Source organism: Neophocaena asiaeorientalis, unplaced genomic scaffold (assembly GCF_003031525.2).
Source record: "Neophocaena asiaeorientalis asiaeorientalis breed wild unplaced genomic scaffold, Neophocaena_asiaeorientalis_V1.1 scaffold162, whole genome shotgun sequence".
NCBI lineage: Eukaryota > Metazoa > Chordata > Mammalia > Artiodactyla > Phocoenidae > Neophocaena > Neophocaena asiaeorientalis.
Genome location: NW_020172637.1, coordinates 2,979,601 through 2,997,325, shown reverse-complemented (window position 1 = coordinate 2,997,325; position 17,725 = coordinate 2,979,601). Strand labels below are relative to the sequence as shown.

Genomic DNA, 17,725 nt, shown 5'->3' with positions numbered 1-17,725 from the left:
TTTTCTTTAGAAAAGAAAGATAGCAAAGCTTCTCTCTGCTTCAGTCTAGGGCTTTTAAAATCTTATAATGAATTTTCTGCTTCTAAGACTTAGAAGGCATAAGTAGAAGTTTATGAGAAAATGATTGAGATGGACTGGGTCTTGGCCATCAGCAATGCCTTATCTGTTCTGTAGATAAACTGCTATATGCTAATCCAGCAACTGTTTGATTTATGTTTATGCATAATAAGCACATCTCTTTGGAATTGGTTGCAGTTTGGAATGAATTGTTAGAACAGTAATTATATCCAGAGAAACTCACCACACGCTCATTCATGATGCTGCTTGAACTGTTCAGTTCTCCTTTCCTCTAGAAATGTTGGTGTGTTTGTGCATGAAATCATCTTAATCCTTCAGCCCCACCTTTGTGCTACTCTGTACCTTTTTTTTTCCCCACTTCTTTACGTCGAGAGGCCTTCACTTGAAAGCCCTGCCTCTCAGGTTAAGGACCATGTATCTTTGCCTTTATGGTCTCAGAATCTCCAGAGCCTGATGTAATATCAGTATTTAAATGCCTGTTGGAGGAATTAAACAATATGTATCTGTCTATAAAATAGCACATACCCTGGGTGCTTGGGCTAGTGTCTTCTCTCAGTTATGTTCAAATCAACTAATTAATTTATTCTGCGCCTGTAATGTGTCAGGCACCAGGGAAATTCAAGGACAGGTAAAACACTCATCCTGCCTTTAAGGAATTTACGGTCCAGCAGGTGTGGTGCTGCTTTGGGGACAGCTTTGGAATCAACAAGTAGGCGTGTGACTTAGGGTCACAACACTCTTTATGAGTCTGGACCTGAGACCAAATTACTAAATTGACGTTTGCTCTAATTATTTTTATTACAATATCATATACCACATCCCAGAAAAATTCTGCTCTTTTTCAAAAGTAATTATTTTGTGGTATTAGACCATAATTATTTTCTGAGTATAAATGTATTGACTAGACAAGGGAAGATGAACAAGGGGAAAAACTTCCTCACCTCTTCAATCATGTCCAACAGAGCTTTGTTACAGTTCTCAAACCGAGCTTTCCACGTGGCTGTGTCCTTTTCCAGCTTCTTCATTTTCTTAGTGGTCTACAAAAATGAGTGTTTTAATGTTAATTCTGAAGAGTTAATATATCAAAGAAACTATCAGTTCCCTATGTGACTTCAAGAAAAGTCCTTTCATTACCAGCTGCTGAAGCAAGCAAAAATTCGATGTCAAGAAATGATGACTGAGTGGAGAGAGTCATGATTTATTTTTGAACCATCTAGGTCAGTGGTGAACAAACTTACTTGCACCAGAGCCAATTAAGGAGAAAGGAAAACTACTTAAGGCCTTTCTGTTTTGTCATTGCTTTTTCTTTTGCTTAAAATAAAAATAGCCTTATTGAGTTCCAAGAATAAGCTTGAAATTTAGATTATTTACTGTACTGAATGGAAGACTATTAGTGAGAAGGTCGGCCTGGCTTTTCAGATGTTAAAATGTTGATAATATCTGGGCACATCTGAGAAGTAGCCACACAAAGGCAACTTTCTATGTTCTCAGCCTTCACATTTGTAGAGTGCAGTAGGATTCACAGAATGTGGTTACATGCGTTATTGCTTTCATCCTTGAGACAGTCCCCCAAGGAGGGTTCTGTTTTCACCTCCACTTTATAAACGGGGAAACTAAGGTTCAGAGAGATGGAGTAATATTCAGGTGAGTTAGCAGAAGAGTAAGGCTGGAGTTATTTCATTTAATGCAACATGTGCAGAGTGCATGCTAGTTGCCAGGCCGGGCTGGGTGTAGGGCATCCAGAAGTTAATAAAATGAAGTCTGGCTTTTTCAGACCTGAAACTACTCACGTTCCTGGTTATAGGAGCTCCTCTTTGCTTGCCTGAAGTGAGGGACAAGGCGTGTGTTCAGGTGCAGTTACCCTGGATGAACCACACCTGGGCACTGGCTGCTTCATGCTAACCTGCCTGAGGCGGGTCTGCTTGGAGGCTAGAGGCTGGGCCCAGGCCTTTGGCCCCTGGGCCCTATAGAGAAGCTACGTGAGCCTTGAGTGCTTTTTTATTTTGATCATTTCTTAACTGACTTAAACTTTTAAAAGTCATCAGCACCTTTAGGAATTTGATGAAATCCATGGGACCACACCTAAAGAAATGCAATATGCATATCAAATTTTTTTGCTAATTCTGCTAAGAGTCTATAAATGAACTCCAGATAGAAAACTCCTTTAATATTTATTCCAATCTTAAAACTATGTAATTTTGCAATAAATAACAGCATTTTTCCTACTCTAATATTTATTCCAAATTAAAACTCTGTAATTAAAAAAATTTTTTTTAAATGGATGGATCCATCGTGGAGTGAGAAAGCTGTAACTTTTAACAAATGTTGGCCCATTAAGTTTGCTCATGAATTGTGAAATTTATCATATCAGTTTATGAAAATTTTTTCAAAGAATGCTTTCTACACTTAAAAAGGGTTAATGCCAGTGCCTGTTCAGAAACACAGTTCTGATGCTGATTTTATTTTGGGAAGACACTGAATTAAACAAAATGTAAACAGTATGTCCAACAATAGTATTAGCACCTCATATCTGTAAAAGACTTTTAAAAAGTTTAAGACCCTTAAAAATACATTAACTTATTTGAACTTCACAATCTTGTCAAGTAGGCAAGGGAAATCGTTTCTTAATTTATAGATAAGGGGGAAGTTAAGTGAACTGTTCACTGCTACTTGAGTAAAAACACACCCAGACTTCATCTCCTCATTCAACGCCCTGTCCGTTATATCTTATTACATATATTCTCTTCTGAGAAGGATCCTATGAAATGGTATTTTCTACTCTAACATTCTGCTTCTGCATATTTGTATGAAAATTAATTTTTTTAATCTTTAAAAGATTAGTTTTTAATTTCAGTATAAGCAACATAATATTAAATTTCTAGCTCTTATCTTTTCTTTTTACACCTCTCCATGGCCTAGAAAAAGAAAATATTCTTCCTCAGAGTGAAAATGTATCCTAGTGTTTTCAGACTCTTCCTAAGACTAATTCACCAAATAGTTACCGATAAAAAAAAATACAGTCCAAATCACATTTGCATGTATAAATGTTTCATTACTTCATGAAATGCACTGAAATATCTTAGCAAGAGAAAAATGAACCCAAAGGAGTGTTGCGTGTCGAACTAGAAGATGTCAGTATTTCGTGGGGGATAAGCAATACTCACTTTCTCCATTTCCTGTTTGAAGGTGGCAAACACCTCATTGCTTTTTGTCAGTGTGTTCTGAAACTCTTCAAACCTTCCAGAGTAGACAGTAAGCTGTAAACAGGGGAAAGAGTAGATTTGTTTTAGGACTGCTTTCAGAATGCTTCCAGAACAAAACAACATGTCATTGTTTATTGTTTGAGAAGAAAAATGATATAAGGTAATTTTTAATACAATGTTAGTGATATGTTCAATTCTTTTTACTACGAGATCAGCCTAGGTCAGTGAGTATGACTGAAGTACTTCTTTAAAGAAAAATGAAATAATAAAATACGTCATCACCATTTCATTATAACTTTTACCAGCAAACATTTTTTGAGCACTGAACATTAAGCACTGACTCTGTGTACAAAAGCATTTAACCTGTAGTTCCTGTTTTTGAGGGACCTACACTCCTGACGGGAAGATAATCCCAAAGACAACTTGATTATAGGACAGTGAATACAAAGTACCAAGTCAGTTAAGTACTGATCAGAGAAGGAGGTGAGTGTGGCCCATGATCATTTGAGCCACAGTTTTTTGGAGAAGGTGAGCCTTGAACTTGGTCTTGAAGGAAGCAAGAATGAAGACAAGTATGGGCCAGACATGGACTAGGGTTGCTGCCATTATGCAGGTTGTGCTATTATAAGCAATCGTCATTTCCCTTTTTGACATTGTGGTTTTGGGTATTTATGAATACAGTGTTCTAGCCAACAGCAGTTAGTTGTCCCTTTTCAACAAAATCGGTTTATTATACCAATTTTTTTATAGATGGAAATAATGAGTCTTGAGGAAGAAATGCCTTTTTCTAATTTGCACCAATAAAACATCATACGGGTTAGCTTGGGAGTATGGAGAAGAGCCTTTGTACCTCTACATCCTTAATTCCGAGGCTTGTATTTGGGGTAGGAATAGGGCAGGATAGGGAAGGAGAGTGTATAAATACTTGATTGTTACTGACAGTGATACAATAATAAAATCTTTTGAAAATAATTTTAGGATAGCACGTTTTGAGTGAGTGGAGATTTAATATGGATGATTCTTGTTTACTAACATGGAAAGTTTCCATTTTCAAATGAGACTTTGGTACTCTTAACTGTCTGGAACAGCCTCAGGTCCTCAGTTGGGCGCCAGCTGGCTGGTGGTACTTGTGAGACTGTCCTTTCAAAAGCAGAGAAGAGTGACTGACCGAAAGCCAGTAGGTTGGAGAGTTCCCAGTCTTGGGGATGGGAGTTAGAGGGAGGGTGTGGGAATCAAACAACCCCTAGAACCAAGAAAATTTGCTTATCTAGAATGGCTCATTCTCACATGATTCAGAATAGCAGGGTTTTACTGCAGTACACAAGAACAACAAAATAACGTAAAACTTTTCATAGGACACAAATTTTCCCAAATCAGACAACAGCTGACCATCATTTTGAAATCAATCATTAACTCTGTGGATATGTGATAAAACTTGAGGTAACTCTAGTGGCCTAAAATTCTTCTCATGATTCTTTGGCATACAGATTTAAAAAGACTGGGTAAAGTGGCAGAAGGGAATTCATGGCCAGGAAGGTACCCTGGGGTTTTACACACATAGTGCATAAGACCATACAGCTGACCCTTGAACAACTCAGGGTAATAGGGACACTGATCCTCCATGAAGTGCAAAATCTGTGTATAATTTATAGTCAGCCCTCTGTACTCCCTGGTGCTCATATCTGCAGTTCCCCATCTGCAGATTCAACCAACCTTGGATACTGCAGTACTGTAGTATTTACTATTGAAAAAAATCGACGTGTAATTAGATCAGCACAGTTCAAACTCATGTTGCTCAAGTGTCAGCTGTACTTGATCATTATATGCAGTGCACTCTTGATATAGTCTGTTTAATTGTTTCATTTTTTCCCAAAGTACTGGCTGAGATCCACTGAATTGATTTCAGGGTGCATGAATAGGTCAAGTCCCTCAGTTTGAGGGTAAGCTCCTGTGGGACTGGCTGCCTGTACTGCCCATGGTCTAGTGGTGTAGGGTGGGGACAGCTACCCCCAGCTGATCCTCTTCACCTATCACAAAATCCATTCATTTGTATGGCCAAGCCTCCTGTTAACTTCTTTTCCTTACTTTCTCCTCTTTCTTTTTCCAGCTTTTCAGTAATTCCAGCAGAAGTACAGGGGGATCGCAGATATGGTCTCCTGAGCTGGTCCTCCCAGACCCTCTCCTGCACAACTAGACCCTCTCTCTAGTTGTAGGCTGCAGACAGGAAGGGAAGGAGTGGGCATGTGTGCGGTGCATTTCACCTGCACAACCTTGACAGGCTCAACGGGGGCAACCACACGCACCCCGGCCAGCTCTCTCCTCATTCTTTGGGCAAAATGTTCTTTTGGTGTATAAATTCGGCAGATTTTGTTTCCCTTCCCCATGTTTTCTTGTGGCATGGAGAAGACAGATATACCAGAGTTCCAAGGAGTAGTGTCTCACTTCATTACCACTTCTGGCTTTTTTCTAGTGACCATCAACTTTTTCTCTCTTTTCATCTTTTAAATTGGGTAAAATACACATAACGTAAGATTTGCCATCGTAACCATTTTAAGTATATAGTTCAGTATTGTTAAGTATATTCACATTGTTATGCACCCAATTTCCAGAACTTTTCATCATGCAAAACTGAAGCTCTACACCTGTTAAACGATAGCTCCATTTCTTCCTTTTAGTGACTGTTTTTACTAGTCTGCTTTTCTTCCTATTTGACCTCTTTGTCATAGGTGGCAAAACCTGTATGGACTGTACTTTTCTCAAGTAACCAACTCTGTCACTCTTTATTGATATGAACTAAAATGCACACTTCCTGTTTACTTTATGGATATGTGTTTGGTCATATTTTCCCTCTCACGATTATGCTGACATGATGCATGCTTTATTTGTTTTGTTTTGTTTTGTTTTGTTTTGCGGTATGCGGGCCTCTCACTGTTGTGGCCTCTCCTGTTGCGGAGCACAGACTCCGGACGTGCAGGCTCAGCGGCCATGGCTCACGGGCCCAGCCGCTCCGCGGCATGTGGGATCTTCCCAGAACGGGGCACGAACCCGTGTCCCCTGCATCGGCAGGCGGACTCTCAACCACTGCGCCACCAGGGAAGCTCGTGATGCATGTTTGATGTGTCATATTCCCTCTTTCACTTTGGTATTTCAGGGAAACGTGGAAGGAACATCCAGAGGTCTTCCTCAGTATTTTTACCAGAGGCAGAAATAGAAACAGACTATTCTAGGCTTAGTAACAACAACAGTTGCCCTGACGTTTCACTTTTAAATGGGCGGAGCGGCACACACATTCCTTTACCTGAGCACAAATTTTAATTACAAACGTTCATAGCATATATGAAACAGAAACGTGTCCAGGAATAGTCTTAGCCAACTTGGGAGATTTGGTTTGGGAACTAGTCCAATTATAATAATTGCAGAGGAATCTCCTTTCATCTTATATAGATAAGGTGAGGCCTTCTGAGATTAAAGACTATGAATACCCATCTTTAACAGTTGACTCACTGATCTTCCCCCTGGGGTAGTATTTTGTGTCTGTGCTGCTGTGTTTTGTGGTTATTGCTGACTTCCCACATCTACTACCATCTTCATCCTTATCGATCCAATGAACACTCTATTTGTAGCCACAATTGTATCCCATCGATCATATCTGACATTTACTCTATTGCCTTGGTTTGTATAATTGAAAGCTAGACATCTCTTCCCTAAGTGAGAATCATGCCCCAGATTGGCAACATGTTGTCTTATGACTGAAAAGTGACTTCCGCCTAGGAAAACACAATCTATCCTTGATATTTCCTTTGCTAAGACCATAGAAATGGAGACTAAGGCCTCTCCTTCCTACCATCCGACTCCTTTCTTTCTTTCTTTTTTTTTGCTGTACGTGGGCCTCTCACTGTTGTGGCCTCTCCCATTGCGGAGCACAGGCTCCAGACGCGCAGGCTCAGCGGCCATGGCTCACGGGCCCAGCCGCTCCGCGGCATGTGGGATCTTGCCAGACCGGGGCGTGAACCCGCGTCCCCTGCATCGGCAGGCGGACTCTCAACCACTGCGCCACCAAGGAAGCCCCATCCGACTCCTTTAATTGTCAAACCGAAGGAAGTGTTTGAGTGCCTTGCAAGATCATCTGTGATAGACTTTGTTTTTCAAGGTTTAAACATTTAAAAAATATAATGCTGATATTTTTCAAGAGGAGCTCATTTAAACATTATTACACACAGGGATTTGGGGCCTCTGTATTCTTCGTGATGATTAAGTAATTATTGCAGTTCTGAAAATGCCTTGAAGACAAAAGAGATAGACAAGGGAGGGTCCTTACAGAGAGAGCCACGTGCCATGGAAAGAAAGGTGATGGAGGAGGCAGGGTTATCTAGTTTAGCTGAGTTCTTCAGCTCTGGATATTCTCTACATTCATAAACTAGAGCTGAACATGGTTTTGAGATCATCTTTTCCAGTGGTTCTTAAACTTTTTTTCAAATAAAGACTTCTTTTGTCTCATATATCACTATGTGGATCCTTACCTATGAAATAATACTAATGTTAGCACATACACTAATCAGTTGTTAGCATTTTAATTAATATTTATCACTAGATTGTGAGTTTAATTAGGCAGGGATTTTTGATTCTCTTATTAAGTACTATATTTCTAACATCTAGAACCATGCCTAGCACTTAGATGCTCAATAAATATTAGTTGAATTAATTATGCTTACTATGGGGGCAGGCACTAAGTGTTTTTTTTTAATTGTTGAATGTGTCTACTCTTGTTTTTTAATTAGTTTATTTATTTTTATTTTTGGCTGTGTTGGGTCTTTGTTGCTATGAGCAGGCTTTCTCTAGTTGTGGCGAGCGGGGGATACTCTGTTGCGATGCACGGGCTTCTCATTGCAGTGGCTTCTCTTGTTGCAGAGCACAGGCTCTAGGCACGAGCTTCAGTAGTTACAGTACACGGGCTCAGTAGTTGTGGCTCGTGGGCTCTAGAGTGCAGGCTCAGTAGTTGTGGTGCACGGGCTTAGTTGCTCCATGGCATGTGGGATCTTCCCAGACCAGGGCTCGAACCCGTGTACCCTGCATTGGCAGGTGGATTCTTAACCACTGTGCCACCAGGGAAGCCCTGAGCTAAGTGTTTTGAGTGCATAACTTGAAAACAAACTGCATATACTACATGTTAATTAACTCATTTTCCTTCTATAAACTTAAACATATGAATAACTGCCATCCATGCTGCTAAGCAAAAGCTGATATAATGTCAGAAACAGCTACATTTTAGATAGTAGCTGCTGCCCAATGTGCTGTTAGGTTTTGGAAATACTGAAAAGTAATGGGCCTCCCAGAGGTCAGAGGACTCCAGCTTGGGATCATTGATCCATTACAACATCCTTATTTTACAGACCAGGAAATTTAGGTCCAGGGAGGTTTAGGTGAGCTGCACAGGATCAGACAGCTTCACAGTAGAAGAGCCAGGACTCTGACCCTGGTCCCTGGGTTCGACCCAGTATTGAGGGATGAACGAGGAACACTGGCAAGTCTAGAACCCTGGGTCATACTTTTTCAAACTTGAGTGGGTATAGGTGGGAAATTGGATCACACCTTTATGTTATTTCACAGGTTATTAAAGACCTAGATTCTGATACCAGCCAAATGAGTCACTCTCTAGCCCAGAGTCTAATGGTATTAATCTGTTCTTCATTTAACATAGAGGAGTAGAGATTGCTTATAACAGATGGAACAATGAATAGCTTCAAGTACTGCCTGTTGTACCCCTCAAGGTTCTGTGCTGTGAATGGGACAGGGATAGAGCCAGAAGCCCTGATTTGCTTCTCTGGACTCTCCCCCCAGCAGCCCCCCACCACTGGACAGTGAGGTCACACCTCCTTTCCCCCCTGCCTGCCTCTGGTTAGAAAACTGCCACTGCCTGCCACCCACCCCACACCATGATATGATGTGTTCCATGACTGCCTAAAGGATCACCTTGAGTTTGTAACCTTAGAGTTTAGTCCTTCAATTCTATTAATAGTGAAAAAAAATTACGGTTCGTATTTCTATGTAATTAATATTTTTAAACTATTTTGATCTACTAGTGGGGGAAACAATTCATCATTGGGTTTTGTACACACATTGGAAAGGTGTGCTTTAGGAAGGTTAGATATCAAAATGTTATTTTGTTTTTGTCTGTGTAGTGGTATAATTTGTGATTTTAAGTTTCTTATTTTTCCTACTTTCCTTTTTAAAAAATGAACACGTGTTCATTGAACTTGTTCATTCATACAGTGAAGAATTTTTTTCACAATGAACAAATATTCAGCAGTCAGCACATAAACATTTACAAGTGAATTATTCAGATCTTAAATTAATGCTGCCCAGTTTGGAAGGCTTCTGATTTTCTCGCTTTCTGTGAGATTTTACAGTCCCTTTAGCACTTGGGCATTTCTCCCAGCAGGGGAGCTAGAGCCCCTCTGTGGCCCGGCCTGTGGCAGGATGGCTCTCCTGGAACCTAACAGGGAGCATTTGCCAGCAGGGGCAGAGCCCCAAGGGCACCAGAAAGATGGATAGGTCTGGCTTTCCTCCAGAGCCAGCTGTTGCCTGAGGCTTTATTTTTGAGCCTGAAATACGAATTCCCATAGTCTAATCAAAACATACACATAACATCACGAAGCCAAATCAAAATGGTTTCTGATGTCTGCCATCTTTAATTGTGTGACACTGACAAGGCCAACCTCTGATAGCACAAAAACGTGGGTGCTGACTCTATTTTTCTAATTTCCTTTTATTATAAATAATGTCAAACAAGTAAGGAAATTTTCAGTATTGACAATTGTAGATGGTGCATCTGGACAGTTACATTTTACCCTTACCTTGACAGGTTAATGGGGGAGGAGAGAGAGGACATATGAACAGGTAGGCAAGGACCTGGCCACCAGCTTATTCTGGTTGTCCCTCATTTGTATTGATATGTCAGCAGACCTTTTGACTAGAAGTTGTTGGTGCAGAGCATTTATTTTCCTTAGATATAACATTGTACTTTTATTTTTACTTAAAAATAATAAATATGAAGTTATTCTTCATTTCCAACTCCTGTCCCTATTTCCCCTCCCACATGGAAGGCCTCTTGCAGACTACCTTTGGTTCACAGCAAGGAGGACACACCCATGCATTGTTGTCCCCCTACTTCACCTGAGCCTGCAGGACTGTCTCTTGTTCCTTCAGCACTTTGGCCTGAAGTTTCCACTCTGCTGCCTGGTTCAGCAACTGTGAGAAGAGAATGCATGGAAAGACTCAAATTATCTTTTAGATTACCATTTGTTGTAACTTGTGTGTAAACTTAATTACTTGCTAAGTAATCCTCTTAAGTAATTTTGGGGGAACTTTGCAAAGAATCTAAGAAAGCTAAGAAAACAACTAGTTTAAAAAGTTTGATTCTCAACTAAAAATTAGTGATTCCAATGGAAAAAAAAAAAAAAGAGGAAAAAAGTCTCCAACTCAAGCATGAATCACACAAAATTCAACCTCCCACCAAATTCTGGACCCGTCTGTAGAAATTCTGGCCAACTATCATTCAGCCTCTGCTTGAACATTTCCATAATATTACCACCTGGGGCATTGTGACCAACTGTTCCTTTATATTAAACCCAACTGTTCCTTTATATTAGACCACTGTTCTCCACCATAGTATGCATTGGAATCTCCTCAGGGGCATGTTAAACTGCAGATCCTTCTCAGAGAAAATAAGTTAGGAAGTATTAGGGTGTGATTAGAATCTGTACTTAAAGCAAATACCCAAGATGGTTTGGATATTGGTGGTCCATGGATTATACTTTGAGAAACACCAGGTTAGAAATTTGACCTATTACTCCAAATCCTATATAAGGTTTACAAAAGAAGCCTCACCTCTCTTCTATAAGGCAGCCCTTCAAATACAACCAAGGCCCTCATGTCAAACACGATCAGAACTGGAACTCATGGGTTAAATTGAAAAAGTTGTTTTAGGCGTAAAAATGACACATACATATGTAAGACATGTTATTTTAACTTAAGATGTATGTTCATTTATTTATCAATTTTGATGTAGGGCTGTGATCTTTGTTTTAGGTATGGATCTTCTGATTGGAATTCGGAGGGTTTTTGCTTGTTTTTACAAAAATCATATCTATAATATGGCATATAAGGTTTATAATTTTTTTAAAACAATACTGCTAGAACCTAAAGACCTAAGGTATTTGTAAAGCAGCTTGATTGGATAATTCTCTAGAGTTTTACAGCTTTCTTCCAGTCTTTTATAGTTGCTCACATCTAAGTTGACAGTTTTTTTTTGCTATTGGCCTACATCTAGGCTTTCAACTCATTAAGCATAGTTTTTTTTTTAGAAAGCAACTCTTTCTTTTAACATATTTCCTTTAACATATTTTAACATATTTCATCAGTTTATGTATCATTCTGTTGATTTACATAATACAAAACCAAGGATAACTGGGAACAAAAGGTTTGGGAGCAAACACCCGATTCTTAGTAAGCTCTATCTTACTTAACATGGGCAACCACGGGTAGATATTCCAGAGTGGCTAACTAGCCCCAGGATTCAGCATGCTATGGCCACCTGTCAGCGTGCTTCCAGAGAATGGTGAACATCATGGATAACCTGGTTAGTCAGTCAGGTGGCTGTCAGTTAAGAAGTTTCTATTTTATTTCAAGATAGGCTGATATAAATTTCTTTTTGTTTATTCATGTTGTAAAAAAATGTTCATTTTTGCTATCAGAACCAAAAATAATAAAATCATTATTTGTAAAAACTTTTTTCTTATCCAAGTTAGTCTTGACCTCTCCATTTGTAAAAGGGGGTTGTATATGTCCATCCATGCCTCCCAGTGAGCAGTGAGGATCAATTATTATAGAAGCACAATTGACTCACTGTTAAGAGAGAGGTCTGAGGCAGCCGCGGAGTGGAAGACCTGCAGCGCCCCCTCTGGCCATCTGAGCTGTGTGGCTGCAATGTACACGGCCGGCCCCTGCTTGACACACAGGGGCCCTGTTGTGATGGGTGGTTCCCGATGAAGAAGGAAGAAGGAGGCTGCCTGTTCTTGAAATGAAGAACGGTCCCTCCCCTACCCCGCAGCTCTGACTTGATATTTCATCAGTTTCAAAAAGAAGTGTCAGAGCTGGAACCCAGGAAGGTAGCCGCTAGCTTTGAAGAACTGAGGGAGACTACCTTTCTTTGACTTGTACCTGCTGTTTTGCTAAATCAGGGAAGGAAAAGAGGGCAGCATGCTAGTTTCTTGCTAAGGTTGAGTCACTCTGTGTCTGCCCCCCAGTCTCTCTCACATGAATCTTTTCCTAGTTGTTCCTCTCTCATGCCTCATATATTAAATACCAAAGGTACTGATATTCTGTAGGAAGCATATCTTACCTGAGAGTAATTACATCAACAGTGGAGTATCCGTTTTCTTGGATTCTGAATAATAAATAAATGCTTTACTTCTTACTTTGAGAGCTAGGTTTTAGATGGATTTAATCAATTAATCTTTTTATTAAGAGCACATGGACATCTGATTTGAAATTATGCAATGTCCACTAGGTTATGTTCTCCAGAATTTATCCTTTTGTTGCCAAGTTTGAAAACCGAAGTTTTAAAAAAATTCCTATTCTAACAAATTGAAATGATTATAGTCTGATTTTAGGTAAATACAGAGCTTGTGATCAATTGTTAAATGGCTACATTTGAACAACTGGTCCATTGACTGTGTCAAATCTCTCTCTCCCCAGCAACAGACACTGCTTTAACTCATGCCTCTGAAACACATCTCTGAGTGTGATGTACTATCACAGAGCTTGGGCTTTGGGGACAGATACACTGGAGACGTGACCAACACATCTCGGTCACTTAGTAGTGTGTGACCTTAAACAAGTCACATATCCTTTTTGAGCCTCAATTCTCTCACCTGTTTTGGAGTGTTTGGGGTTAATGAGATGTCAGTAAAAGCCACCACTCAGTTTCTTAAACCAAAAACTCAGGAGTCATCCTTGACTCCTTCCTTTCCTCGCTGTCACCATCTTCCTGTTCAAAGCATTGCCTGTTGGTTTTACATTAAAAACATAACTTTTATCCACATCCAGCTCTCCTTCTCCACTGCCACCTCCCCAGTCCAAGCCGTCATCAGATCTTGCCCAGATTGCTGCCTAGCTCTCTTCTTGCTTTCTTGTCCCTCTTTAGTTCACTCTCCACCTACGAGCCAAATTCAGCTTTTACAGATGCAAAGCAGATCATGTCACTTCCTTTGCTAAAACTACCCAGTACTTTCCTATTACATTTAGAATAAAATCCAAACTACATTTCAAGCTTACAGAGCTATACAATTTGGCCCCTGTTTAGGTCTACAATTTTATTTTGAAATTTTCTCCCATGGGTCAACCTGCTCTTGCCACCCTGACCTTTTCCAATTTCTGGAGGATGCCACGCCGGTTCCAGCATTAGGATCTTTGTCTCTTCTGCAGACACTGCTGCTGGAGACCTCCTCTCTGACTCCCTCCCTCTTATCAGGCAGGGCACAGCTCAAGCGTCCTCCTCTCGGTAGGCCTTCCTAATCACCCAGTCTAAAGTAGGTCCTCTCCTTCTGCCCCATTCGAGGTTCCTCCTTATTTCCCTAGTAGCACTTACTATTATATGAAATTATCCTTATTTGTTTTCTTGTCTATTGCGTCTCTTCCCAGTTAGATTCATGCTGGAGTGTGGCCTTCTCCTTCTTGTTCACCGCTACACCCCAGCACCTAGAAGGGTGCATAGCTCATGAAACGTGTTTGAAAAGGTTTGGTGAATGGGTGCATGACTGTTTTAGGTAAAAAACAGTGTAGTACAGTGTTTCCTACTGGGCTAGCCAATTTCATTCTCCAGGGAAGCTTAGGCTCTTTCTCCATCAGTCTAGTGCTCTATGACTGTTGTCAGAAACAACATTCTCAGGGGTTCTCTGACCCCAAGGCAGACCAGACAAGCACACAGACTCAGGTGATAAGTACATATTCCTTTTCACGTTTGTGTCGCTCCTCTGCTTCCTTCATCATTTCTTGCGCCTGCTCGAGTTTTGCATCCACCAGCTTCTGCTGCAGTTCTCTGTGTTTAAATATTTTGTCCAGGTGCTAAGAAAAATAAAGTGCACATTATGAAGCTTGACTTATTATTGGTGCTGAAAACAATGTAAAAAAAAAGTAATGTTGACATAAACACGTGTTCGCTGGATTTTAAGATTTAAAAAAAAAGAGAATAAATGCATTGGCATCGCTTATGGTTTTATATGAAAGTCATAAATTGGTGGAGTCCCCTGCATTTTGCACTACACAAAAGTGGCTGCAAAAGGTGGAGGTGCCAGAGTTCAGCAGTGCTAACTCCAAAAGGTCCGAACAGTATTTTTCTAAATTTGGTAACTATTAGATATGGCGCTAGTAATTATGCTAGGCAGCACAGACAATGATGTATGTTGCAAGGGCTACAGCACTATCACTTGGTATTTTGGTGCTTTCTGTGAATATAAAACCACTTTTAATCACAACATTAATTCACTTTATCATGGTGAATTCTCCTCTACATGCCTGCCTCAAAGGGTGGTGAGGAAGCCCTGAGGTAACAGCCTGTGGCCTTGGGTCTGGGACTGAAACAGGAACCCCTGACATCAGCTCTGTTTCGCTGGTGGGCAAGACGAGGCCGAGGGTCACAGGTGAATTGACACGTAGATGTGCTACTGCCTCCTCCATGCCTTTTGACCTCTTGACTACCTTGGTGAAGAGAAACTTCCAACTCTACCTCAGTGTGGAGAATTTCTTGGTCATTAGGAGGTCCCACTGGCAAGAGGGCATGTGGAATTCCATCCTTGGGCCTTACCTAGAACCAATCCTAGGAATATACAACTAGTCTACCAGGCCATTCCCATATGAGATCTCTCTGAAGAGTATGGACATTTTCTTTTTAGCTCCTTCCGTTTTGTTTTCTCCTGAACCTCCACTTTGGAGCAGGATTGGTCTTCGTGACAAGATAAAACGGTAGCATGGCATTATGGCTTACTGTGAGGAGTTTCTTGATTTACCTAACTGCTATTACCACCTTCTATTGGCTCAGGTTTTTTTCTTGATAAAACCTTAGCATGTTGCCAACAGGGCTACTTTGACTATTTTATATTACATTTTAAGGCAGATATTTAAAATTTGGGTGGGATGGGAAAAGGGATATGATATATCAAAATCCTGAGGGGGCATCTGGAGTCTTAAAAACATATTGAATATTAAAGTTTAATTTTGGAATAATAAAAGATCCTTATAGTCCCCCTAATGTAAACCATTGACAACAAAACTCTTTGGCTTTTGTGTCTATGGATAAGTGATTGAATCTCGTAGCCTCTGCTTCCCATCTATAAAATGTGGATAATATGTTATCATCTGGTGCATAAGATTGTTGAGACAATTAAATGACATACTGTATGTAAAGTATAATACTTAGCACATTGCCTGGCACAAGCTAAGCATAAATAATAATGCCATTCTTACTATATAGTAATATTTTATATATTATTTGATTGTGGGGTATATACAATGCAGACTTTTAATTTAGGTGACATAGTAATTCTTAAGAGGGAGTGTGTGAGGTATTTCTTGGTTCTGTAGAGAGAGTTTCAAAAAGGCTGAGAAATACTATTTTCAAGAATAACTGTGTTCATGGCCCACCACTTTCTATTTGTTACCTTTGCTTTGCAGTGATCCCAGTTTTGAAGAAATCCTGTATGCCTTTCAGCCAGGTACTTTGCAATACTGTCTGTTTTTGTTTTGGCTAGTAAAAGAAATCCAATCCTAAATATTAATCAATCGAGAGGGCTGGCCATAACTTTGTCATTAACCAAGTTCCCCACCTTCACAACCCAGATCTGGTTTTATATGCAGTGCTTCTAAGTTGTTTGATGTGGTTCTCACCTCCTCTCTGAGCTCATACTGATCAATGATGCTTTTTAGTTTCTCTGCGAGCTCAGTGTTCTCCTGACAGAGCTTCATATTTCGCTCACTCTGCTGCTCGATCTGGGCCTGGATATCTGTGAGTGTGCTCTGGAAATGACTTGTGATCTCCTTCCTTTTTTCTTCTTCCTCACGTGCCCTCTGAAGGGTTTCCTCCTGTGGATAGAAAGCAAACTCTTTTGTTATGCTGGTTTACACGCACCAGGGTTTACAGAACTCAGGGTTTGGTCAATGAAAGGAGATTAGTGTGCAGGGTAAGAAGGATGTTTTTTCCTCAGCTCTCTAGAGATAACATTGCTCAGCCCCAAAATAAATGCTTGAGCAAAGGTTTCAGCTGTGAATACACGGTCACTCAGAGCAGGTGCAGCAAGGGCCTTGAATTTAATAGTTGGCGATGAGTAGGCTTGTTTTAAAGACAACGGGTCCCCTGTTGAGTGAATAAACTGCAGGGATTTCTAACAGACATGCAGCCCTAAGGTTCTGATCTCTTGGCTGTAGCCTGGAAAAAAAGGCCACTTGGTTTTACTGATTGATGGGACATATCATGTGTTCCTTTGGTTTGGTATAGAAAGAAGAACAATAGATCTTATGCCTCTATAAAAATGATGGCATATTAATCACATAATTGTATTGCCCAAGTTTTTAAAATATAAGTGATCACAATATAAATTTTTTTTAGTTAAAAAAAAGAACTTTCATCAAAAAGCTTGAAAAGGAAACTAAGATAACCATAGATGAATTACAGCAATTCAAGAATGTAAAAGGAAATCTTAGAAAATATGCTGGATTTTTTTATATATATATAAATTTATGTATTTATTTTTGGCTGTGTTGGCTCCCTGTGGCTGCACGTGGTCTCCCTCTAGTTGCGGCGAGCGGGGGCCACTTTTCATTGCGGTGCATGGGCTTTGTGGTGGCCTCCCTTGTTGCGGAGCACAGGCTCCAGGCGCGCAGGCTTCAGTAGTGTGGCTCGCGGGCTCCAGAGCTCAGTAGGCTCAGTAGTTCTGGGGCACGGGCTTACTTGCTCCACGGCATGTGGCATCCCCCCAGACCAGAGTGCAACCCATGTCCCCTGCATTGTCAGGCGGACTCCTAACCACTGCGCCACCAGGGAAGTCCCCTATGCTGGATATTTTTTGAAGGAACAATCATCCATTGTGTCTCATAGGGTAATGGAAATGTTCAGTGTAAATTTTGAATTTGAAAGCAATATTATGTTTCAAGTCTTCTTTAACTCTAAAATGAAATATCTAATATTCTCTTCTACTTTGTTAACATTTAAGAATTGAAAATTAACTTTTATATCATTGCTGTTCTCTTTTCTCCTAAATCAGAAGTCCCCCTTCATTGCTAACTACTGACAGTGTACCCAAATTTTACCCATATCTATATTGAGAATTACTTGCGTTGTACTTATTCCTCTCATTCTTTTAAAATAAAAGGGCTTAATCTTGCTACATCGT

At 40.2% G+C, this 17,725-nt stretch overlaps 1 protein-coding gene across 3 annotated transcripts in view; it reads right to left on the bottom strand.

Moving 5' to 3' along the window:
- TXLNB (taxilin beta) overlaps positions 1-17,725 on the bottom strand; it is a 36,830-nt gene that overhangs the window by 1,596 nt on the left and 17,509 nt on the right. For all 3 annotated transcript variants that reach the window (XM_024739408.1, XM_024739409.1, XM_024739410.1), the window contains 5 exons: positions 16,224-16,418; positions 14,286-14,405; positions 10,455-10,529; positions 3,243-3,335; positions 1,020-1,115 (listed from right to left, as the gene is read on the bottom strand). In XM_024739408.1, the coding sequence (XP_024595176.1) occupies positions 1,020-1,115; positions 3,243-3,335; positions 10,455-10,529; positions 14,286-14,405; positions 16,224-16,418 (579 nt within the window). The remainder of the gene's footprint in view (positions 1-1,019; positions 1,116-3,242; positions 3,336-10,454; positions 10,530-14,285; positions 14,406-16,223; positions 16,419-17,725) is intronic.